Source organism: Centroberyx affinis, unplaced genomic scaffold (assembly GCF_046629955.1).
Source record: "Centroberyx affinis isolate AG114_WGS23_722 - 3 ecotype Tasmania unplaced genomic scaffold, CSIRO-AGI_Caff_v1 ptg003381l_1, whole genome shotgun sequence".
Lineage (NCBI taxonomy): Eukaryota > Metazoa > Chordata > Actinopteri > Beryciformes > Berycidae > Centroberyx > Centroberyx affinis.
This window is the reverse complement of record NW_027281369.1, coordinates 235,326-260,773: the sequence shown is the minus strand read 5'-3', so window position 1 is coordinate 260,773 and position 25,448 is coordinate 235,326. Positions and strand designations below refer to the sequence as shown.

Sequence of the window (25,448 nt, the reverse complement as noted above, 5' to 3'; positions counted from 1 at the left end):
GATGGCAAAGTTGTCTGCAAGAAGGATGGCCAATATGTCACCATTAACACTCCCGATGACCTGTATATGATTGGATATGACAATGTGGATTACAAATCCTTCTGCATCGACATATAGGACAGACATGATGCACAGACAGAGGAGACGGCACCCAGTGAGAGGAGAGCAGACCATCCTGGGTTGCGGATTTTTACTCTGAACGTCTGTGGAATAAGAAGTAAGATAGAGACCTCTGACTTTATTGAAAGATGTAAAAAATATGATGAACTGTGTTTTAATGAGACTAAAACGGATGATATAGATACACCGGATCTGCTGGAAAAATTTAAAGCAATGGGTTTCCAAATGTTTGTTAGTAACCGACATAAGTTTACAAACTGGCGGTCAGGTGGAGTGATAATTGCTGTGAGTAACAAAATTGCAGATAACCCTAACCCTAACTGACAAATAGTGATTTATGTGTATGCCTAAAAATAAATAGACACCTACTCAAATATGACAAAGATCTTATGCTCATGGCTGTTTACATCCCCCCTACAAAACCAGATACTCTAATGTAGGTATGTTTGATGAACTAACACAGATTATTTTTGATATTGGTACTGAAAACCATCATTTTCTAATTTGTGGTGATATGAATGCCCACACCCAAGAAAGAGATGATGTTGTTGTAGTAGATGGTGGTAATCTGAACCTAGATGAAGACAATGGGGAAAATTTGTGTCCTGTGGGGCAATTGGAAATGTTTAACATACCATTAAAGACAAAATTGACTGATGTACATAGAGATTTCGGTAATTATGGTAACGCATTGTTAGAAATGTGTAGAAATCTTACGTTTTGCATATTGAATGGCAGATGTGGTGATGATATAAATATTGGGAAAGCAACCACAGTCGACAATTACATGATAGGGTCACCATTTGTCTTAAGCAAGGTAAGAAATTTCTATGTTTGATTCTTTGTTTTCTGATAAGCACTGTATTGTTGAATTGTAAATCTTGGAAGGGATTCTTATTGGGCAGATAGTCCAGCAATGGACCAGCTAAACCTCACAGTCACAAACATTGAAAAACAGGTACAAATTGGTAAATGGGTTAAAGAAAACATAGATGAGTTTATAGGAAATATACAGCTTGACAAGGTGGATACATTGTTGTGTGACCTAGATAGCATGTCAGTGGATGAAATAACAAAGGAGGTTTGCGGTATTATGATTAATAGTGCGAAGATTACATTTCCTAAAAAAAATGAGAAAGCAGAGAAAAATTTGAAATCCTGTAAAAAAGCAGTGTGGTTTAATAAGGAATGCAGACAAAAAAGACAAGAATATATAAAAGTTAAGAAAATGCATAATATACATAGAAGTGTGGTCAGTGCTGAATGTGTAAGGACAAAAAGTAAAGAGTATAAGAAAGAGTTATATAAAGCACAGAGGGCCTATTGGAAGAAATTTAGTGGAGAGTTGATGAGTATAAAGTCTAAAAACCCAAAGCTCTATTGGAAGATGCTGAATGGCTGTGGTAAAGATAATAAACATTGTCCAATTTTGCCTAAAGATTTCCATGAGCATTTTAAAATATTGTCTGACTGGGATGCACCAATGAATGAGTTATTTGAAGTTGACTCTAATGGACACATTTTTGACTGTAGTGTCTTAAATGCTAGTTTTACTGAACAAGAAATTAAGGAGGTTATTCTAAAACTAAAACCCGGAAAAGCAGCAGGAATAGACCGAGTCTTGAACGAGTATATTAAAAGCACTGCATGCATTTTTATGCCCCTATATGTTTCTTTGTTTAACAAGATTCTGGACTCCCTGAAGACTGGGTGCTTGGTTTGATTGTGCCAATTTATAAGAGGAAAGGTGACATCAGGGATTGTAACAATTACAGAGGCATCACACTTTTGAGTTGTCTGGGTAAACTGTTAACAAATGTATTGAACGCAAGGTTATGTAAGTTCTGTGAGGATAATTCTATCCTGAGGGAAACTCAGGCAGGATTTAGAAGGAGCTACTCTACCATGGATCATATCTTTTTACTGAAACACATTGTTGATTTGTATTGTTTTAAAAAGAAAAGTCTGTTTTGTTCTTTCATTGACTACAGTAAGGTGTTTGATACGGTTTGGAGCGATGCACTCTGGTACAAATTGTTAAAAGCAGGTATTAATGGTAAATTCTTGGATGTAGTAATGAATATGTACAAAAACATCAAATCATGTGTATTTGTTAATGGTATTAAATCTGAGTTTTTTTTGTAAGTCTAGCAGGAGTTAGACAGGGTGAAAATTTATCACCATTGTTGTTTGCATTATTTATCAATGACCTAGAGGACTATGTACTACAGAATGGCTGTCAGCTTATTAATTGTGATGACACCAAGATAGATAGTTATATCCAGCTTATGGTACTGATGTACGCGGATGATACAATTATCATGTCTACAACAAAAGAAGGGTTACAGAAAGCAATAGACCATATGTGTGATTTCTGTGAGAAATGGAAATTAAAGGTTAATAATGATAAAACTAAAGTCACAGTTTTTGGTTGCAGAAAAGCTGATACTAGCAAACTAAAGTTTGTATGCAGTGGAGAAAATTTAGAGATTGTCCACTGCTTTAAATATCTCGGTGTCATTATGAACTATAATGGTTCATTTAAGATTGCCACTGAGGAGCTGCACAAGCAAGCCTCCCGTGCTATGTTTGCCCTCTTTGGTAAATGTAGAAAAGTTGATTTACCTGTAGATATCACACTAGATCTTTTTGACAAGTTAGTTGCACCAGTTATGTTGTGTGCATGTGAAGTGTGGGGGTCTGAAAAAATAGATATATTGGAAAAACTACACCTCAAATTTCTTAAGTACACCCTAAAAAATGACAACCTGCAATAATATGGTCTATGGGGAGCTGGGAAGATACCCACTCTGTGTTGCAGTTAAAAAGATAATTATTGGCTACTGGGGGGAGGCTGATAGAAGGTAAAGAAACTAAACTCAGTCGAATAATGTACAACTGTTTGCTCAGCCCGCATAATGCGGGCATATAGTGTATATGTGTCGCCATGGGTCTTGCAGGTTAAGCAGATACTGGATGACTGTGGTTTGTCTTACCTCTGGCTCACACAAAAGTGTAACAACATCAACTGGTTGAAACTGTTGAACAGAGGCTGAAAGATCAGTTCATGCAAAAGTGGCAAAGTGAGCTCAGAAGTATGACATCATGTGATATTTATAGTTATATGTAAATTAGGTGCCTTTTTGAAGAATGTCCTTCCTTTGTTTAAGTAACATTTGTTGTACTTAAGCCATGCCGTGTGCTATCGTTTTGTTATTATTGTATGTTCTGTTTGTACTCCATACCATGTGATCATGGTCTTGAGTCACATAAATAAATGAAATGAATATTAGTGTGCATGTAAACGTAGCCGTTGTGTCCACAGACACGGGCCAGTTTGCTCTGACAGGCTCAGTGAGGGATTATTATCAGGACAGGTGTTTTTAATTGGCCCTGCTCCTGGCTCAGGCTGGAGGCTTTTCCCTCTGCAGCGAGCTAACGGCAGTAATCTCCTCTTAAGCGCTGTCCTGTCCTGCTCTTGGCATTTGAAATCACCGTTGTAGGAAAAGAAGTTCTCTGATGATGATATGTGAGATAGCAAATTATATAACGGTTTTGTGTGGTCACAGTGAGGGGTATGTGTGCTAAAATGGAGGAAGTAAAGAAAACAAGCTGGGTTACGGTGTTGCTGTCTGTCTTTCAAACATGGAATGTTTATTTTCTCCTGCGTAACTTTAGAGTTTGTTTGACAGACTTAAACACACGCAGCATGCAGAGCTATCCAGACTCATTAAGGGCTTCTGTAAACACTTGGCATGTTTATAAATGAGCATAACAGTCTGCAAACTTAAGCTGTTAAAAGTGCAGATCAAAGAATGATACAGCGCTGCAGTGGTCATTCACTAGTAAACTGTGTCCCTTCTTGACTTTCCCTTTGTTTTACTTCTCACATCTGGGAAAGCTTTCTTTGTGTAATTGTCACATTCTTTCTTTAATCCCCCTGTCTCTGTCCAAGTGTCAGCTTTCTGGTGAAGTACAAGGTTGGGGGAGGGTTAATGGCATGAAACCGATATGGTTTATTACCACATCTAGCAGCAGGTAGCCAGACTATGGGATCATGGGATAGGATAGGGGAGATACAGGCCCCAATTCACCATAGAGTGGGTGGATATGGAGAATCAGAGGGAGCTGGTGTTCAGACAGCTGCTGGTTAAAGTCTATGGACTTACACACGGCCTTAGAGGTTTCACATGCATTTGTACCATCTGCACTGGCTTGCCAGTAAAAGTGGCCGCAGGTGGTAGTTCCTAAGCTTTGCATCTTGATTTGCTAGTCATAGTGACCACATTTGTAAAAGAAAAAAAAAGCTTTAAGGTTGTTCCAACAGACAGACAGTTGAGATGAACTTGAATGAGTATCATTCTTAAATATTAAAATGGTTATTCAGTTTTCCAGTGATGAATGACTGAAAAATCTGTTTGCAGTGATTGCAGTGTAACCGGAGTGGCAGCAGGGAGGGCGCAGTTGAAACCTAGTGTGAGGCCACAAGAGGGTCACACACACACACACACGCACACACACACACAAACAGAGCATGTCTGGTCCCCAGACTGCAGCTGCTGTCACAATTACTGCTGTCATTTGAATGAGGCGGACCTGTTGCCCTGCAGCCACTAAACTGACTGACTTTGGTCAGGACAGTAAAAGACGTGACCAATTGCGTGTTGTTCTGGAAAACTTGTACCCTGTTAGGATGAGACGTTTATGATTGCTTTTATATATTTAACAGTGAATTTGCATCAGTGTGGTGGATGGCTGCTCTGTTTGTAGTGACTCGTCTGCCTCTCAGTCTGTGATATAAACAGCCATCGTCGGACAGTACGCCATGGTTCCCTATTGTTCCCCCCTAGAGAGAGCGCTGTGCCAAAACCTCCTCTGCCCCATGGTATTGTCTTTTCAAACCATCCCTAGTCTCATCTCTTGTCTGGTTGGCGCTATAGAGGGCCATTCAGGGTGGCTGTTTTTTGCAATCATCAAGCAGAGAGTTTTGTTTTGTGAATACATTCCCACATATCCCAATGCAAGAGATTTAAAATTACTCACTTTTTTACGCTGTTAAAAAACATTCTATTTTAAACATTTGGTTCAGCATTCATATTATAGCCTGTCTACCTAGTTGTTTGTAGTATGATGTTGAGATGTTGCTGTCCTCTGCTGTTTCAGTGTGCCAGTGTTTTGCTGTGCTGGAGGATGGAGCGTTGGCCCACAACCTGCAGGAACAGGAGAGTAAGTACAATGTCAAACCTACCTTGTGAGATTTGTATACAGTACTATAACATGTGTAATAATCTACATTATGTGGTCTGTCTCATCTGTGTTCAGCCCTCTGCTGTAATGCTTGTCTCAATGAATTGACAGTTACCGTATTGTAGGACTACATCTTTCTTCATCTAGATTAGGGCTGCAGTTAAGGATTATTTTGTTCTTGATTAGTGTCTTGATTATATTTGTTGATTCATGGAAATGACTTTGGCAATTGAAGATTTCAAATTTTATCAACATTAATTTTCCCAACCGAAATAAGATACTGCATTATGGCTACCACCAGCTACATTTGTTATGTTTCACTTTGTAGGCCTGTGCAACAGTTGCAGCACCCCTATAATGGCCAAATAGTGGATTTCTAAGACAGAATGGGAAACATAAGGCAGCCACCTCAGAAGTCTTTTTCTGTTCAGCTGTGTGTCCACGACAGTTAGCTGTGGTTTGCCCAGTAAACACAGTGACATATAATTGGGTTTCTGTTTACAGGATCCCCATGCTTTGGTTGCTGTGGGTCTGAGTTTTTAGGACACTCGGGATCTGGCTTGCCACAGCCATGTTCAAAATAAAACGACGCATCAATCATGAATATTCAAAATCGACAAATTTAGATGATGTCGACAAATTGTTGCGGTGCAAATCTAGATTGCACATGCTGCTCCTTCCTTTTTTTATACCCTAAGGCCTACTATGTACTCTGCCTTACCCTCTGTTTTCCCGCTCCCTCATAGTCGAGCATTACTACACCACCAACATCCAGAAGAACCAGCTAGTGCAGAATGACATCCGCATGGCCAAGAGGCTGCAGGATGAGGAGGAGGAGCAGCGGACCCAGCAGAGAGCCTTCCTCAGACAGGCCTCCAGACAGCTGTATGGAGCTCCTGAACCTTCTGAGACACTGTAACACATCTCACTCTGCTGCGCTGTTCAGACACCACTGTCTATCCTCCCTGATCCCAACACACACACACTCACTCCTGATACATACAGAATGTTATGAAGTCACTAGTATAAGGTGGATTGCTATTGTGAGCACATGTTGTACCATGTGTCAGTAAGCTGTTCTCTGTAACAGCAGTATTCAGTCCTGTAACAGAAGTGCTCTCCTCCTCTGTCTCCCTTCCAGAGAGGAGCAGGATTCGGAGTATGCCCGTGTGATCCAGGAGGAGATCCAGAGGTGTGCTGAGGAGGCGCACAGGAGGGAGCAGGAGGATGAGGTGAGCTGGGAGCCGTTAGAGAATAGCGGTATCATTTAGAGTTATAGCATATTTTACTTTTGTCTATGTCTAGTTTATATTTCCCCCTTCATATATTATATTTCTTTTTCAATGCATGTCATATTTAGAGTTTTTTGTCCTTTTTAAAATGCAAAATTTACAATGTCAAACCTATCTTGAAATTAAATGTCCTGGCTAACAAAGACGGTCCAAATAATAAGAAGACATGGATGTGACAGTAAAGTTTATAGGGCAACATGTTTTGAGGGATTATTTCCTACCATTTCTTCCTGTGGGTGTCAGGTGATTGACAGGACACAGAGCGGAACGTAACATTGATGTGAGAACACTCCACTTGGGTAGTAGGAAATAATGATGAAACACAAACTTTGACAAAACCAAATTAAGGCTTCATGTTTACTGTGATGGATTGTCTAGCTCGGGCAATTTTCAAGTATATGGAAGTTGTTCTTCATACTGTACGAAAAAGGAATGGCAGCAAAAGGCTTCTTCTGAAGGGAGGAAAACGAGCCCTAATATCTCCAACTATGCTGACTGTGTGCAGACACCAGCAGGAACAATGTAAGGAGAGGGGCAACATAGGCAATCGGCACAAAACTTTAAAAAAAAAAATCCTTCAAGTTTAGGATAATGATAAATAGATCTCTCATTTCATTTTCCTGTATCTGAGAGGCTGGCTTTAGCGAAAGCACATTCAGGAGTAGGCAGGCTCAAACGGCACCGAGGACACACTTGTATATCATCTCATTATCGGCCTGTTACCAGCAGGTCAGGGAGTATCATATGGTTCTCTTTTCTCTCTCTGAGGACTAAATGAGTCTATAATGAATGGCGGTTGCTGCAAAGTGCTGCTCTGGGCCTCTGATTTATCCACTCAGCCTGAACGCCATAAGAGGCCTGTTTGAGCAAAGTCAGCGGTTAAACATAGACACAACCTGTCAGCTGTACATCTGGATGATGGCTCAAGCAGTTTCTCTGGTAATTGACTCCAGGCATGGACCATCAAACCCCCATACAGAGTGCGCTCATGTGTGCACACTCGCATTTAGTTTCACTGGATGTGCACACTCGTCATGTGTAAATCCTCTACTGTGTAGTTGGAGGAAGAGTAAAGACATTATCCTAAAAGTGGCATTCTCTAATCAAGGGAGTGACTCAACCTGTATTTTGTCATTACCATGCCATTACAATGTTCTGCATCGTTAAAATATTTCTGAAGAGGCCTTTCTAAACAGTATGGAGACTGTTTGTTTTTGGCTTTTTTTGTTTTTGTAGTTGGGCACTATCCTTAACCCATTGGGAGTTGAATTAAAGGGGAATTCTTTGGATTTATGGCACAGCAGTAGCTTCCCTCCAACATTTTGTAAATTAAAAAAAAAAAAAAAAAACAGTTCATCTTGCAACCCAGACACAAGGAGGGCACCCAGATGGTTCCCATCAATCACCTCTCCCATGCTGTTTCGCGGTTTCACTGTGCACACACAGAAGCCAGACCCCACAATGTACACACACTCTCTCTTTATATCTTTGCGTGTGTTTGTGTGCACGCGTGTATGTTTTTAAACATCATTCGCTTTACAATAAACATATGGCAAGGTACCAAGAGAAGTTAAGAATTGAGCTATATATGGAGAGGAGCAATGTGGGAAAATGGCCAACTCTGCCACTAAACTCCCTGGTCGACCGGATGGAGCTGTCTGCGTCACATGGGCACTCCAGCATAATATTTTCCTTTACCCTGCAGTTTCCTTTGTAGACGAAGCTGCCTTGGAAAAGCTTATAAAGGCTCCTTGTTTGGAGGATGTGAGGTCAGACAGACTATGGGGTGTATTCATCATTATTAGGGGGGTTGGGTTTGAACTGATTTGGAGCAAGCAGGCATAGTCAGGTCTGTACAGTCAAAATGAAATGGTAAAGCCTAGTTTCCCTGCTAGGTTAACTCATGCTAGGTCACTGGGCACATACGTATAGTAGTAGTCTGTGTTAATGTATCCACTTCTGCATGAATGTAATAATTTTTTTTTGTTTGTGGTAGGCCCAAATGATAAACCGTTAACGTTAGCCCACCTTTCAGGATGACTGGCTGATGTTAAGTGTTGATTAAATATTTGCCTCCCTGTAGATTGTGTCTTTAATTAAGGAACAGAAGGCGTCAGGCTGTGCAGTCTTAAATGCCAGATCCCTGTGGCACTCCCACGGCTAACCTGCCATGGCAAGCTGCTAATTGTCTGCTGATGCTGGCAAAGCTGCCGACGCACTCTCTGATTGCAAAGCAAAAGGAGCTGTGTTAGCTTTTATGGTTTAGGCCTGAATTTTGCCCCCCTCAGCTTGCTGTTGCACATGTGTCCCTGTTCTTGCCATTTGATTAGGGCAATATTAGAGTAGTTTTTTTTATTTATTTTTTTTTATTATCATTGAGATGGTTTTTTACATTCAAACTGTGGTCATAGCTACAAGAACTGGCGGTAGCTATAGTGGTTGGGACATTTGATTTTCTAGCCATAGACCCCAACTTCATATTAAACATTTTCATATTTCATAGAATTTGCTGATTTTTATTGGACATTAATAGTGCTGGCTTTCCAAGGAAAGCGGCAGAGCCACATGGAGGACTGTCCTTCAGAGAACAGACAAGTGTAGTAGCTATCATACAGACAAGCATTCCCCGATGACAAGGTGTTACTATGAGTGAAACAGTCCTGCTTGTCCCGCTCCTGTTAGAAGTTCAGCAGCTTTTTTCCAGGCCAGAGCCCAGGGTGAAGGAGATAAAAGGTTGGCTTCTCTCTTATAGGCCTCCATGGCCTCCTAGTTTCCATTGAGTCAGCCCCAGGCCTGCCTGAAATAGCCAGCCTGGCCACCTGGAGCCGGCTTTATGCTGAATAGCCGCTATGAAGATGCCAGATCACCCCACAATGGCACTCAGTCACCCAGCATGGCTCTGCATTCGGCAGGCATCCTCTTTAGACATGTTTGATGCAGCCCACACACTGGAGGGATCGAGATTCTCTTCTCGCTTTGAACCCACTCGGCTCCAAACTGGGTCTCAGAGTTTGGTCTGCACAGTTTTCTTGTTATTCAAACCGCACTGCTAATATATAGACCAAATCGACAATTCAAAGGGAGTTCGGTGTACAGAGTTCAGTTTAAAGCAAGAGGGGAACCTAGTTATATTAACTATCAAAAACAGTAACAGTCTAAATCAGTAAGGGCTTTTTTTCAGTTAGTCTTTCATACATTATCAGACTGAGCTGAAAACTATAACACAGGAGAGAAAAGCTTCCTTTCCGCAAATAAAATCTCAGCCATTCATAAACATATAAAGTGTCTGAGTGAGTGTACAGTAAATGCAAACATGAAAGTAGTGCTGTGTGTATTGTTTATTTACATTGTTTATTGGAGAGTGAGTTCTCCATTACAAGTTGCAATGTAAAAACATTACAGACATTACCCATAGCTCAACTAAACTCATACTATCATAAACATGCTGATAATATTCCTTCCTTTGTCTCATGTGATTACTTGGAAGACCAACACATTCTCACTGTGCTTTTGTTTTACATAGGCTATGTCACGCTGCCATCTTGTGGTTAACAACAGCACAGCATTTTGTATCCTCTGATGAGAGAATGGCTTGGATGAGATTATTTCCATACATGAGGCTGGAAACAAAACAGAGCCACACAGTCATGGCAACTCATGGCCACACTCCAGTCTTATAACCTCATCGTTCACACTAGTGGGGGAGAGAGACGGTTGGATGTAGGAGACATTTTGGAATGTTTTAATCATTCCAAAAGATGATATGAATCATTGGTATGATTCATCGTTCACACATGCAGCCTGTATTCAGTTTGTGGTGCATAGGGCTGTTTTGCTTTACAGCAAATAAGGGTATCTGATGATTTGAATATTGCTTTGGTTGTGATAACCCAATTAGTTCCAAGGTTGGTTTATAATATAAGGACAAATGAGTCTTCTGAGAGGAGGAGTATGACCTTATTACTAACAAATGATATGGGTTGGGATTGAGGGCTTATAACAGAGCGGTCCCACTGTAATTGGAAAGACTCAGTCTGAAGAGGGGTTAGCCATGTACCACCTTACTTCTAAATGACGTTGGTCATGTTTAATTACACTCAGGGCTCTCACTCAGTTATTGGTAGCTGATCAACCCAAGCATCAAAGATGCAACACAAGTAGAAATTGCTAATGCATCCGCAGATTATTTGCTTATGCGACATACCAGCTCCAACCTTCTCTAATATTAACTCTAAATTCATATTGGGTTCCTCATTAGCTACACCTAAAACACTCTGTGCTAGCTTTAGCTTTTTTACTGTGTGAAACTTTAGCAGTCAATACAAGTGTTTCTTCACAGGAAATGGCTAAAAGAATCCAGGAAGAGGAGGAGCAGAGGGTCCGGAGGAGGAGCAGAGGGCAGGAGAGCCTCAGTGACGGTACAGTGAAAGTCTAGTCATTATTTTGTATGTTTTCTAGGTTGCTTATGCAGCCACATTAGTCTTCAAATACAGTCAAATATATGTCCTAACATCTCTTGGATCTTAAAGGGATGATTTTTGTCTAAATGTACATAAAATGAGTGTTTTTTTTCTTCTTAGGATTATGGTGTTTGTATGCATGATTTGATACTGATGCCATTCCCAAGCAGGCCAGATTTTGGATGGCTGCTCATGTGGAACATGTACAGAGGATAGATATTAACGCAAGTGGAGTGTTGTCCTCTGTGTGATGTTTTTAATACTGAGGCAACTAATTTAACAGCTTAATCATTTGAAAATGCATCATCTTGCATATTCTGGCTGCAATAAAAAACTGAAATAACTTCTCTTAAAGTAAAAACATGTTCAAAATAATTAGACTATTGAGTAAAAGTGTATGAATAAATTGCTGAATTAAATTTGAGGTCTCCCAGGTTTCCAACTCCTCTTTCAATGACAATTCAATTTGATCAAAAATCACTGTCAAAAAATGAAAGGATGCTTAAATTCCTGGAAATTTTATATTTTTGTGTTAAACTTAACCAATAGATTTGTGTAGTTTTGTGGCACTGGTAATGCTATAGGGATAAAACCCAGTGCTTGCTTGGCTTGCCTCTAACCCTGTGTTTCTCTGCTTTCTTATTATTGTTGTGCTTTTCATAGTCAGCTTCTGTCTTATACCCACTCCGCTAGCTATTGCACTTTGTTGTTGAGTCCACAATGTGTTTTGTTCTGAATATCCATATACTTTCATTTTGTCTTGCACATACGATATAGACTATCTGTACTCCAAACTAATGATTCAATAGCATGCATCAGTTTTGTCTGAAAAAATGTTATATGACACACAACTGTTTTTAATGTTATGTGTTACCATATCATTTACTGCACTTGCATAATGTAAGCCACTAACAGCCCCCACCCTCCCTGCTTTTGTGTTTGCATGTTTGGCTTAACTAAAGGCAGCACCAGTGGTCCTGCTCTGCCATCCCCACACCAGCACACACTCAGCAGCCTTCACCAAGGAGAGGGGCAGCACCACTCATCTACTGCCACCAGGTGGCAATGTGATACCTCTCCCACCCATTCAGACTTCACTGGGCCTCAGGCTGAGTCCCCCAGGGGGGTAGCAGCTCAGAAAAACACAACTCCATGGTCAAATGAAGGACACACAAATTCCATTAGGCAAATCAGGAATGAATTGACAGAGCCTTTGAGTGAGGACTCAGAGGACTCGGACACAGTTTTCTCTGAACAGCTCTCTGTATGGTCCCAGAGACCGGATAAAAGACTCAACACTGCGCCTTGTCAACGCCGGGCGTCTTTACATCAGCCACGAGAGAGAAACTACAGAAGTCTTCACTCTCGCAGCAGCTTCACAGAGGAACGCAGAGGCTGGGTGGAGGACAGAGGAGAGTGGCATGAGGACAATAAATATGGTGACCTGGAGGAGAGAAGGGCGAGGAATAGGCAACGAGAAAGGAATCATAGAGAGGAGGGTGAGGGTTGGCATAGGAACAGAGGGCATGATAGGGACTCTAGGTCAGTAGAGGTAAGAGAAAGGCGATGCAGTCCCAGTGAATATGTTAGACTACAGAACAGGGATAGACAAAGTGAAAGAGACTTCGCAAGGACCTGGACCTATAAGGATAGCAATGACAAACATGTCCGCTTTCAGGATGATACCAGGAGCTGTACTAGTTACCAGGATGAAAGCAGCCAAGTGTGGGAGATGCTGGGTCAGGTCCTCAGAGAGAGGGGTGTGGTTGTGAGGCACGGTGTCCACGGGGCGCCACAGCAAACCAGGCCTCAAAGCAGAGACAGCCAGGTGCTTCATGGGAGTGAGGTCTCATACGGCGACTCCCAACCACATCTGAAGGTCTTCCAGAGAGCTGCCAGCACCAGGCGCAGTTACCATGGAGATATCAGGGAGAGGAGGAGATTGTCATACCGAGAGAACTGTGAGAGAGATTATAGAGGAGACCAAAAGAGACACCATGACACCCCGGCTAATGTGGAGAATGATAGAGTGGAGGTCTATGAGGAGTGTGGTAGAGATTCAGGTCTGGCTAACAGAGAAAGGGGTGGCAGTGTGTGGAGAAGGTGGAGAGGGGACAGATCCAGTAAGGATGACGAGAGGGAGGAGGACGCAAATTACGATCGTGATTGCAGGGTCAGGAGGACAATAAGCGAACGCTGGTGTGTGCACAAGGAAATGGAAGAAAAGTTAAGCTCAGAGGAGGAGGAGCAGGAGGTGGAGAGGAGAGTAGAGCGGCCCCGTCGAAGAGTCCCACAGCGTAGCCAAAGTCTCAGCAGCACTGGGGCTTCAACCAGGAGTAGGTCAAGGCACGCAGCAGCAGGTAACGCCCAGAACTGCAGCCAACTCCTAACCTGCAGAGGGGAAGCTTCCAAAACTCTGCTCCCTACCTCTCTGTGTACATCTGCTCCTCTCATCTTCCCTCAATCATCGTCAAATCTGGAGAAATTTGGGCTTTTGTGGTGACTTAGAAAAAGGGGTCTCCAAGTGTGATATCTTCCTGTTTTCTGTCAGTAATCTCGATAGTCCTGAAATGATTTTCAGCGAGCGTGCTTTCATCCTCATCTCAGTCTTTGTTCCCTATGTATTTAGAGAATAGATACTCTTCAGTCTCTTTCAGAGCCTATCTACATGCCTCTACATGCTGTCTTCTCTGCATCCTGTCATCTCTTGGTGTGATTCAGATGTCATTGGTCTTTCTGTGTTTGAGCATGTGGTTCAGCATGTCTGCTGTATGATTCATCCTTGTATTTCATTCTTATGTTCCTTTTTTTTTCTTTCACTATCCTTTTGCATTTTGTCCTCCCCATCCCTTCAGTTCCTTTGGATCCTCCATATTCATTCTGACACTGTCCAACCTTTCCCACAGGAGCTGCAGTGCACCCGGAGGCAGAGGGGGCGTCTCTGGACCTGGGGGAGCTGCAGCAGGTCCTACAGGACGAGGAACTGGCTCGCAGGCTGCAGGAGGAAGAGGACAGGCAGTTGAGGAGGGTAAGAGACCCAAGAGTTTAACATGACATATTATTGGGTTACCATACCAGCTCAATAGGGCTTGGATCAATGCAGTTTGGACTGTAAAATACTCCTATGTTCTTTTCCTTACAGAGCCCTCAGCCCTCTCCACGCAATTCTTACCCAGAGGGAGACTTCAGAGTGGCACAAGTGGCTCAGGATGAGGTAGGATGATAATCTTACATGTCATTGATTAGTACACTCGTATATAGAGTTTGACGTTTGTCTGTGGAGTTATATCTTAACACGTTTTTGCGGCAGGAAATTGCACGATTTATGCAGAAGCAGGAAATCAAGTCAAAGCGTAGGTCCCGTGAGCTAGAAGGACCGGCATCATGGCGTGAACACAGAGAGATGATCAATCACCATGACAGAAGAGCTGCCAGAGAGAGACAGGTAACCACGGAGTCTCAGTGAGTTGTCTTGGCATTCTTGCCTCACCATCCAGAGGAAAAAAAAAACTCTTGGATGTTAAAAATCCCAGGTCTTTTTTTTTTCTTTTTTAATACATGGTGTTCTTTTACTTAAATGCTTGCCAGAGTTCACCAGATCTTTAGAAATCTTTTGGTAAAGACCTATGTTTTTTTCTACTTAAAAAAATGCATAGTAGTTGCAGTTCTTGGAGTTCTATTATCCCACAACTGGGACTTCTAATATGAGGTTTTTCTTTGTTTGAACAACCCCCCATTGTTCTACAAAAGCAGTTTCACTTTCTGTTACCACAGTTTGTAATCATTCATGTAATGATTGTAGTAGTAGTTGTAGTTGCTGTTGTAATTGTTCTTGCAGTAATAGTTTTTCTTGTTGATGTCGTCACAGCTAGTTTCAGTCATATGCTCATTATACAACCGTTCATCATCCCAGCGTCCTGTGTCCACTGTCTCAGGTCCAGCGGGAGAGACTGGACTCAGAGGGCCTTCCTTCCCCCACTGAGGACTTCTCCCCAGAGAACCAGCCGCCCAGCCCCGACTCCACCACACCGTAACCGTCTCTGTTGATAAGTCGATGAATTTCTGTCCTGTGGTCATATGTCTTCCACTTATGTTGACCCACAACTGTTGTCTTTGCAGACAAGCCCAGCAGATCAGAAACATTGCAGAGGAGCTGGACCCAACCTTCCAGGCTAGGAGGCAAGGCAGCGAGACCCTCAAAGGGGGACAAACAGGTACTGCAAACATGACATAGAGCACATTAAATGAGACGTTAACCACAATGGTTGGACATTTTACCATGGACACCCTTTTCCTCCATATTCAGTAGGCCCAGTGTGTCAGCCACTTCCCATCCCACATTCTGGCTTACATGACTTGCTGGAGGAGCCAACCTTCATCCCGCCCACCAAGCGGCAAAGCGACAAATCAGGACGCACCAAAGCCAAAGAGAAGAAGGAGAATTGTAAGCAGCAGTAATATCAGAGACAGAACGTCGGAGCCAGACAACTACAGACATTTTATTAACACTAAATATCAGTTCTACTACACAGTTCTCACATTACTTCACCAGGTTGAAAAATGCCAGAACCTGGTTTTCTCTACCAGCTGTCCCAACTAGCACTTTAAACAGGTGGGAAAAAAATAAAATTGAGGGAAGGAAAATGTTAGAATATTTCTTGATTGACCAGTGAATAATGACAACACTTTGGCTCTATTATTTTCAAAGGGAAAAACTGTGGTTTATTGAAGTATTCTTTCAGTGTTTAGTCTTCAGTGTTGATGAAAGGGTTTAATTTAATCAGTATACCTTTTTTTTATTATATGTAACTTTTATTTGTCTTAATTTAGTTTGGAGAGTATTATTTGTAAGTATCCAAGATGCTCTGTTTGTGAATATTTGTTTGAAGACCTGTAGTGATCTCTGAGAACATCTGCAGTTTTCTTTTCAAATCACTCCTATAAATTTTAATTATGAAAGAAATATACTGACGGGAAGTTACCGAGAAGTCCAGTTGTTACTGCCTCAGTGTAAATTAAGCGTTCTTATCTACATGAACAGTAACATTGGGTAATTTGTGAATGCCCAAGGATTTCCCCGGTGTACTCTGTCAGCTTTGTACTGTAGTAGTGTTAATATCTCAGCTGAAGCCTTCACAGTTCACCAAATTGGGTCGTACATAAAAATAAGTTACTGTAATACCCCTTTCCCATGAACCTGAGTGACATGGTTACTGCCTAAACTGCCAAAAAAAAATCCGCTGTTGGAGTTTCCGCCAACTTTATTTGAAAGTATTTTGGCAGCACTCTAGCTTGTGTTTACACATGACAATCAAGTGAACTTATTTAACCCTTCTTTATAAATGGAGTTCCCACACTGAGCATATAGCACAACACACTATGTTAGAGTTATTGCAATAATGTTAATATACACATGGAAATGTATCCAACTCATGTTTTTGTATATTTTGTTAGTTGGGTTCTATCAGTACAGAGCCAATCATATAAGATAACACTTTTTATAGTACAGTATTGAATCTGCTTTAACATGGGGGTTTGAGTCTTGTTGTGCAATGCTTTTGTTTTTACAGAAATATAACCATGTTGTGGTCTCTCCAAAGATTTTCTTTTGGTATTTTCATATTACTCCCAGGTTTAAAAACATTCTACAGTACACTCCTTTTGTTTGTTTGTTTGTTTTTTTCATTTATCTATGAAATATGTGCACCACTGAGTGCTCTCAGTTCACATGTGAAGTAAGTTTTTCTGTATAAAAGTAACAAATGAAGAATCCACATTTTTTTATTCCCCTGTCTGTCCATGTACAGTTTTGAAGACAAATATAAGACATCTTTTAAAAAATAAACCTATGCAAAGTCCCTGAGATAAATATATATCACATTATACCAGACAAACAAGTGCAAGAGATAAATCAAGTGACTGCTGACAGGTGTAATAAAGTGCTACAGCTCACATGGAAACAACAATATTACTGACACAACCACTATTATACTGTAACTATCTTCTCAAGGCAGCACCTTTTTCGCTTTGCGGTCTTCTAACAGACATAACTTCAGTGTGAGTCATGTACACTACTATGGGTGTGGGCTAATATTTCCACCAGAAGCCCACACAGCACATTTGTGAACTTTGAATGTCAACCGTTCCATTTCAGAAGAAGGCTACGCCTGCTACAGTAGGGCAAAGAACAATGGCTGAAAATAAAATTCCACTAGTTCAGACTGCCCACTCCAAGAAAAAACAAAGACAAGTACAGGTTTGTTTGGGGGTTTTTTCCACATGACCCTTTAGCCTCATTTGAGTGCTAGCATGTCTATGTATATTTGCTAAGTGTGTGTATCACGTTTGTCCCAAGGCTTTCCCATGTGACACACTTCACAGGAATCTCAATAATTTAAATCGAACATGACTAATCATTTTATAATCTGACATTTCAATCTCAACAGAAATTCAATCTGGTATCCCTACTACGCTGAGAGACGCCTGCTTGCTCAATAGGTATGACTCAGCTTGTACAAGGCACGCAGTTGGACCGTCATAAAAAAATAAAAAACGTCAAATGTTATAAAAGTAAGTTTGCATTACACATGCTTCCTATCAGGCTACAGTGCTTTGGTGCAATGCCAATATGCTGTTGGATTACTGCTTTACATGACCTCAAAGCACCCTCTGTTTAAAAGGGAATCCCCTCCACTGTGGACTTTTTAGCATCCCTGTGGCAATGTCAGGAAAGTCCATATTCTTCCTGTTAATGTAAAGTAGGGGGTGGGGGTGGGGGTGGTGGTAGGGGGTGGGGGTGGGGGTGGGGGTGGTGGTGGAGGGTGGCTTAAATCATAAACCAGAAATTGTTCACAGGAAAAAAAGGATGTACACTAGTTAATAATATGATAAATCAAATGACCTAGAAAAGCTGACACACGTCATGCTGATACCTCAGGAAATCAATGGAGCAACATTGTTCTTTACATCACATCTTGGCTGTAGCTACATAATCATGACTGTACATTTAGGAGTTCATCAGAAACAGTAGGCAGCCGCACTGAGAGCTGAACACCCACCTGCACTGTACATTCATACAGAGCAAGGCTCAGCAGCCTCCTTCACACTCAAACATGCAAATGTCAGAGCAGCCAGACCTGTTCACATTGGTATCAGTCCACCTCCAAATGGCACAGGTTGTGTTTTTACTGACACATCGGCAACTGTTTTGTTTTTTTGTTTTTTTGTAGGTGATTTTAAGGTTTAAGTTAGAAAAATCTAAAAGAAAACCACTTGTATCCAGTGGATTCTGCTGTGAGTGCTGTGGTTTTTGTTGAGGAGAGTCAGGTGTATTAGTTCACAGTGTTATGTCTGCTGCCAAAATCAGGATAATAACACAAAAGCTTCCACAGCTCTTTCAACAAAACTGTCTTTTAAGCCTGTAAATAGCCACACTATTGTCTGCTGTGGATTTACATGATAAACATACTTGTGAGTTCACTCTGTTTTTCCCCTGCAAAATTCCCCTTCCTCCCCTGTGTACATTCACCATCAAAAGCTGTCTATAATTTAGTGGGGTCTTATTGTTGAGCAAATCCTTATCTCTGCCCTATCAAGGTTTTTCACAGTAGCTTTTGGTATAACAAAGAAATAGAGGGGATAAAAGAGCATTGAGTGAATGCAAGGTTGTAGCTGTCATGGTCGTTACAGTTAGAGCCAAGGAAACTGGCACACAAAGGGATTATCCAAAATCATGGCCCAAAATCCTGAAGGCAGACCCAGTCTTATGCAGGCTATCCATTATTTCCTTTCACTGTCCAACAATACCTGAACAGGTATTTCAGGTATCCCGGTCTGGCCCAGTCCCCTTCCATTCATACGATGAGTTGATTTTTGGAGTCCTTGGAGGCCAAAGACTCTGAGCTGCTACCTTGCTCTTGCTGGGCTTCATGGAAACTGCACTCTACCGCTATCAGTGTCCTGGGATCATCTGAAGACAAGGAGACATATCACATGGGTTTGTACTGAAGGTGTGATGGGTTTGGCATGTGGTCAGTGACCCAAAGGTTCTCCTGAACAAGTAACATAGCCAGGATAATATTTTGGCCTTGCCCACTGATGACTAGAGTAATAATTACCTGTAGGAGTTCTGATTATAGGTGTTTGTGTGATCGTCTTTTTAGTCTTCTTGCTTTTCTTGATTATTTTCATGACCTTGGTGATGTAAATGGTTATCAATCCCAAGCAGGTGAGGACAACACACGTGATCACTACTGGCCAAATTGTGTGAGCTGTGAAAAAAAAGAAACAGGGCAAGAAATTATATCTGGTTTAAAAGAAAAAAAAAAGGATCTATAAGCATAACTACAACTAGAACAATAGAATCAACTTACCATGCGGCTCAACAGGCTTTATCACAGTGTTGATTCTGGGAGTTGATATGTTAGGAGAACACTCGATGTCACTAACTGCATTCCCTTTGGCCACGATCAGTTCATCTGGATGGGGGCATCTTAGAAACAGGGGAAATAGATTCAGGATGAGTTGAGAAATGACAGTGCAAAAGAAAAAAAAAACACTACTGTGGTTTGACGTGCTAATTTCACAGCAGGTTGAATCTCACCTGGTTCTCCAGGGTTTGCACTTTTGGTGAATTTGGTCATTGAAGGTTCCATCTGGACATTTTCTGCAAGAACCTGTACAGACAGTCCAACAGTTTACACGCAGGTTTTGTTGAATATACCTGAAGCAGCATTACGAATGTTCAAGTGGTGAGTATTTTTCTTGCGTAGGCGAAAACATAGTTAAAACCAGAGTAGTAGAGAGTAAATCAACCTAAACTGTGTTTATTCACCTTTTTATTTGTGGAATAGATTTTATCCACCTTTTTAGCCTGACATGAAGCTCAGGTCTTTTAAGTCAAAAAGCATAAATCAAAGCTTTTCTGAAAATGTCATTGTTCATTGTTCTTTGTATATATTAGTGACTGTTTGCCTTGTAATAATAATCACTGCCTGGACTTCTTTCTTTCCCACTACATCACTGGTCAAGACCAATATGATCACTCAATTGGAGGAAAACTTCACACAGATAATGACAGACTTGCCAATTAATGGAGCCTGTAAATCTCGTATTTATTCCATAGCCATATGTTGATTATTAGTTTGCCTTACGTTTCTCTGCAGGTTCCTCGCCTTTGCCACATTCCTTGATACAGAACGAACAGGGCTTGTCTCCACATCTGAGTCCTTTTTTACAGCCACACACTGTGTCAGTGGTGCTTGTGCATTCTGTCACTAGGACCTGAGCACCTTCACACACACACAGACGGAAAGAGAGTTTTATAATTATACAATTTCAAGACAAATGGCTTTCACAGACCAAACCATACTATTGAGGAAATTATTTATGCAGCATTACAACAAGTGAGATGTAGTGACATACCTTCACACTGAGTACACCTGGTACAGGAGTACTGTTTAGGCTCCGCTGTGTAGGTATTAGGCCCACATGGAGTACAAAGGGCTTTCGGGTCTGGACCACAGAGCTTGACCACACGATTTCCTACACACACACACACACACACACATTAAACAGAGGGCAATAACTGTATTGTAAGATCTCTCGCTCTTTCACATTACTAACAATCATGCACCAGGTCTTCATACATACAAAATTTTGGAATTTTTCCCCACATTTTTTGGAATGCAATACAAGAAAGCTGTAACAAATTTTAAAAACAATCCACAAGCAACCCACAATGATCAATGGTGAACAGTTCTGGTCTGGTGATGACATAGATGAGTATACAATCCAAATCCAAATGCCAAATTATTTTATCTATACAGCTGCATCATCCACACTGTTTCTCTTTGTTGTGGTATTAGCAGAAACCACTGAAACTAAAGTCGGTTACTGACAGCCGCCACAGGGGAACTGTTTAAAAGCTGGGATACACCATTAGCCATATATCCACATAACAAAGAGCACACACATCTCTATGGATTTTTACCATTATCATACACATGGCATCTCTCAAAGGGGGATGAGAGGGGATGGCTTTGCTCTTGTTAACATGTGGAATCCCCCTTATTAACAACAGAATTTAGTAGGAAAGGGAGCAGAACATTGTACTTTCCGTCCCTGAATATATATGGCTATACAGCATTTCATTAAAAACAATGTTGCTTTTGGTTTCGTGCCCAAAACGTTCAGCCCAGTATAACAGCAGTTGGCATCATCAAAAATGTTCTTCTGAACAAACAGTACATTTCACAAATTTACATTCAACTCTTACAAACGTGAAGTTCTCATCATATCTCTATTTTTAGTTACCTGGATGGCAGATCTCGCAGCAAGCGTTGTCTCCTTTGATGCTCCATTTGCTGCAGCCACTCTCAGTGACTCCAGGACTGCCTAGGCAGCCCTGTGTGAGCAGAGAGACACCCAGCACCCACCACAGGATGACAGACATACTGTTTCCTTCTCCCCAGGCTTGTGGGTAAGGACCGGTTCCAGAACAGTGAGGTAATGGACTTGACAGAGCAGCTGATCAGCAAAATGCCTGAGGTACTTGAATATAAAAAAAGGCACTCAATATTTTGTTTCTCTAAACCTGTAGCTTTAGTCTACTTCACATCAAAGTCTTCATCATTCTCCTTAATCTGAAGCCATTCATCTATAAAGTTATTAACAGGGTTCAAAAATAGATAACATCTTACTTGGGAAAATCTCTTCCTCTAGCTGTGGCCTCTATGTGAACTCAGTTAAGTCTCTACAACCTCCACAGCAGAGTGAGGGTGATACTTATACTGTGTGTCAGAGGGGGTGTGTCCGCATGTGTTACCACACTGATGAATGATAGCAGTGCAGTTAAAAATAATAGAACTCTCTTAACGAATGTTTTTATCTTTAGTTTTAGTGTGGAGGTACATGTCCAGTCTGCACTTCTTTAATTCTTCCAAATTCAAAACTATAGCAATATAAATAATTAGATTTAGATATTTAGATTTCATATTAGTCTTTGATACACTGGTACCTTTTTGTTTAGCAGGAGTTACCTTCTCCACTGAAAATTGTGTACTAATAATGTACTATCGTTTATTGGTTATTGTGGATATTTTCCCTGAATAGACTTCATGATAACGGGTCACCAGTTTCCTGGTTTAGGAAACTGAGTCCCTCAGGGTTCAGTGCTGGCACCACTTTTATTCACATAATAGCTTCCTCTTAGCAACACAATCTATAAATATGATACAAGCTTTCACTGTTGTTCAGGTGATAGTTAGATCCATAAATCCCAGGGACATGTCACAATTCACCTCCTTGAAATCTTTGCATAACAAATTATTTTCTACTCTTGAATACAGATAATACCAAAGTCATGATTTTAGGTCTGGAAAAGCACAGAGACACCTTGACTAATATACTTCTTAATGTAGGTGACTGCAGTGTTGTCTTTCATACAAACAAGGTACTTTTCCTAACCATTAAGTCATAGCATGGACTTACATACATACTGCAAATGACATGCTACACTCCTACCAGCCTGCCCACACTAGGTAATCAGAATCATAAAACTCACCATTACCTATCTGCAAAACCATCTCTACTAACTAAATGTCCTATTTCCCTTCCTGCATTTGATTTGGCATAGTTTGGTAAACAAAAACTTAAACTGATGTCATTGTTTGGGGGGACTTTCCTGCTTCCTTTGAAATCTTACTATCATCTCTCTCAGTGATGTATTAAACACTGAATATGAAACTACAAACAGTCATTTCTTTCATCCCGAGGCAGCCAAAGCTCACTGAAGTTGTTCATTGATGTAAAATTTAGAGTCCACTTGAAACTAGAACATGGACATTTTTAATTGTGTTCCATGACTGTATTTTGATCCCATATGGATGAAATATTGTGACTGGGTGGCAGTGCTGTGACAAGCATAATAAAGACACAATCTCTTAATCTCTGAACCTCTTACTTCCATTTTCAGTCAATTAAACTTTATACTCTTGGTGGCAAGTGAGCATTCAATTTTCTTTTCCCATCATAAATTAACATTGACTGAAAGACCTTTGTGCTCTTATTTCATTTAGAACAATTTTATAGCACCAAGCCTACTACTGTAAGTAATTCCGTGTTGTATATGTCCAGTCATCAATTCAAACATCGTAAACTCTACAGAAACCCCTGAAATATGGGATTTACAGTTTTCATTTTATATCAGTCATACAGAACATACAAATTCTTCATACAGAGCCAGACTGTATACGACAAATAAACTTGAGCTCTCAACAATGGTTCTAAGATTTGTATCATTGGAGTAAAAATAAAAGACCTATATTCTTATATGAACTAATTTATTTATAAGATGGGACAGAAAAGTTTTGAGTTTGAGGAAAGTTTCATTACTGCTAAGCCCATGGCAACCATTCAGACAATAATTGTATATTGTAAACAATGTATTTACTTTAATGCATCACAGCGGTGATGCGTTAATGCATCATCAGCTCCAAATGGGAAGAATAGCAAACTAATGCGGATGAGTCAGACACAAGACATATGAGCAACACATGCCAGTCATGAGTTCGGTTTGACTGTAGTGAAAAAGTTTTAAATTTCCCATCTATACTCCACTGTAGTCCACTCCACTGTCTATTTGTTCTAATGATGAACCAAGATAATTCCAAAATTGACAGGGAAAACGAAAGCACTGCAGGGATAGACCCCACACAGAGAGGAAGCTGAAGGGAAAAAAGCAGTATGAAAGTACCTCATTTTAAAATGAAACTGATATCCAGCAGGCTATTCACATATTGAATGACATAAGTTGAATGATTTGTAGGCTATTAACATCTAAAACCAGGTAACTGGCATTGATTTCCCAGGGAAAATCTAGAAAAAGGAAGGGGAAATCTGCTGACTAATGCTGAGATACAATGGCATATGACTATGCATTTCACAACAATCCATCAGAGTAAGTTTCACAGAGGATGGGTGTATCTTATCCACTGATACGTTCGCCTCATACAGAATTAAAATCAAATCAATCAACGAATCAAATCAAAAATGTCAGTAACACAAGATGTATTGGCTATCTCATGATTATATGACGTATATGGCCGTATGATGCATGACTGACCTTTGGCAGTTCTTGCCTTTGACATTCACATGCATCTGTCTCAGGCCACCGTGATCCTCCCTCGATCAGAGCAGACGCGCGTTAGAGGCTGTGATGTAAAAAAAACTCGGCACCTCATCTGCCTACGCTGCCTTGGCCAAGAAACACCTCCCACACATGCCTCTGTCGCCCCCTGAATTCAGCATCCCCATTATCATGCTGACTTGGGGAATACAGTGTTGAGTAGTTCTGTAAGTAGTGTAGTTACGATATTCGTGCTGCTGGTAAACGAGTGTGTGGGGTGATAATGAGAACAGCTACAATACTGTCAGATTGTAGGCTGCTTCACAAAGTCAAACTGCAACTGCGTCACTTTACTTGTGACAGAAGAGCTGTGAGGGGATCATTGTCATTCTGGGACTAAACATTTTCACTTTACCCAATTTTGTGTAAGCGTAATAAACAGTCAGTCAGAACACAAATAGCTCTTCTGAGGCTCGCTGTACTCTAATAGTCTTTGTTCCGCCATCGCAGCCGAGGGTGTCCTTCTAACGCTATGTGTGACATCACTTCCTTCCTGACCAACGTCTTATCACACATCCTCTCATCTGTGGGAGTGTGGCCTGCCTCGCTTTCAGGGTCTCAGTCGACAATAGCTTCTTATAACCCTGTGGGTGGTCTGTCAAGCAGGCGACACTGTGAGGTTTGACTGGGTTCAGTACGCATTTGAACCTCTTCAGATCGACGTCAGCCCACTGGGAAAGTACACGCAGCAGTTTTGGTGCTAGGAAGTTCCACTCAGGGGCGTCTCCTGTTACCGTCAAAGCAAATTAAGTGAAACATACATGTCTGGTCTGTCTGCATGGTAGAGCTAATACAAGCTGTCTGAAAGTTTTTGTGTAGGGGTATACAGAGGCTAACTTTGTAGACTTATTGAGGAATGATCACCCACCAACATATTAATTTAGTGTGACTGATTAAAAATTGCCTATTATTGCTTCAAGTGAGTTATGAAATACTTCCTTATATATCAAACTTATACATGAAATTGAATTTGAATAGGGTAAATAGTAGAGAATGTCTCCATCTAGTGGCACTATTTAAAACAAAACTGAATATGTAAGCACAGTCAATGTGTTTATATCGAATATTTCAACCAATAGAATACTTTGAAATTGCAAAAAATAAAAGCTACAGGTGACAACATATTATTTTAGAAAAAATGCA

At 40.9% G+C, this 25,448-nt stretch overlaps 2 protein-coding genes across 2 annotated transcripts; one reads left to right on the top strand and one right to left on the bottom strand.

Annotated features, from left to right (window-relative positions):
* The first annotated feature begins 5,258 nt into the window (after positions 1 to 5,258).
* ccdc187 (coiled-coil domain containing 187) lies at positions 5,259 to 15,578 on the top strand. Its single transcript, XM_071539006.1, has 11 exons — positions 5,259 to 5,346; positions 6,114 to 6,282; positions 6,509 to 6,599; positions 10,999 to 11,077; positions 12,082 to 13,479; positions 14,026 to 14,147; positions 14,262 to 14,333; positions 14,430 to 14,564; positions 15,055 to 15,149; positions 15,239 to 15,333; positions 15,426 to 15,578. The coding sequence occupies exons 1-11, from the start codon at positions 5,259 to 5,261 to the stop codon at positions 15,575 to 15,577; spliced, it is 2,496 nt and encodes an 831-aa protein (XP_071395107.1). The 3' UTR covers position 15,578.
* Positions 15,579 to 18,950: 3,372 nt separating this feature from the next.
* tnfrsf9a (tumor necrosis factor receptor superfamily, member 9a) lies at positions 18,951 to 21,858 on the bottom strand. Its single transcript, XM_071538990.1, has 7 exons — positions 21,434 to 21,858; positions 20,543 to 20,662; positions 20,272 to 20,409; positions 19,722 to 19,794; positions 19,492 to 19,610; positions 19,237 to 19,389; positions 18,951 to 19,088 (listed from the first exon to the last, which is right to left on the bottom strand). Exons 1-7 carry the CDS (start codon positions 21,570 to 21,572, stop codon positions 18,973 to 18,975), a joined length of 858 nt encoding a protein of 285 aa, XP_071395091.1. The 5' UTR covers positions 21,573 to 21,858; the 3' UTR covers positions 18,951 to 18,972.
* Between the last annotated feature and the right edge of the window lie 3,590 nt (positions 21,859 to 25,448).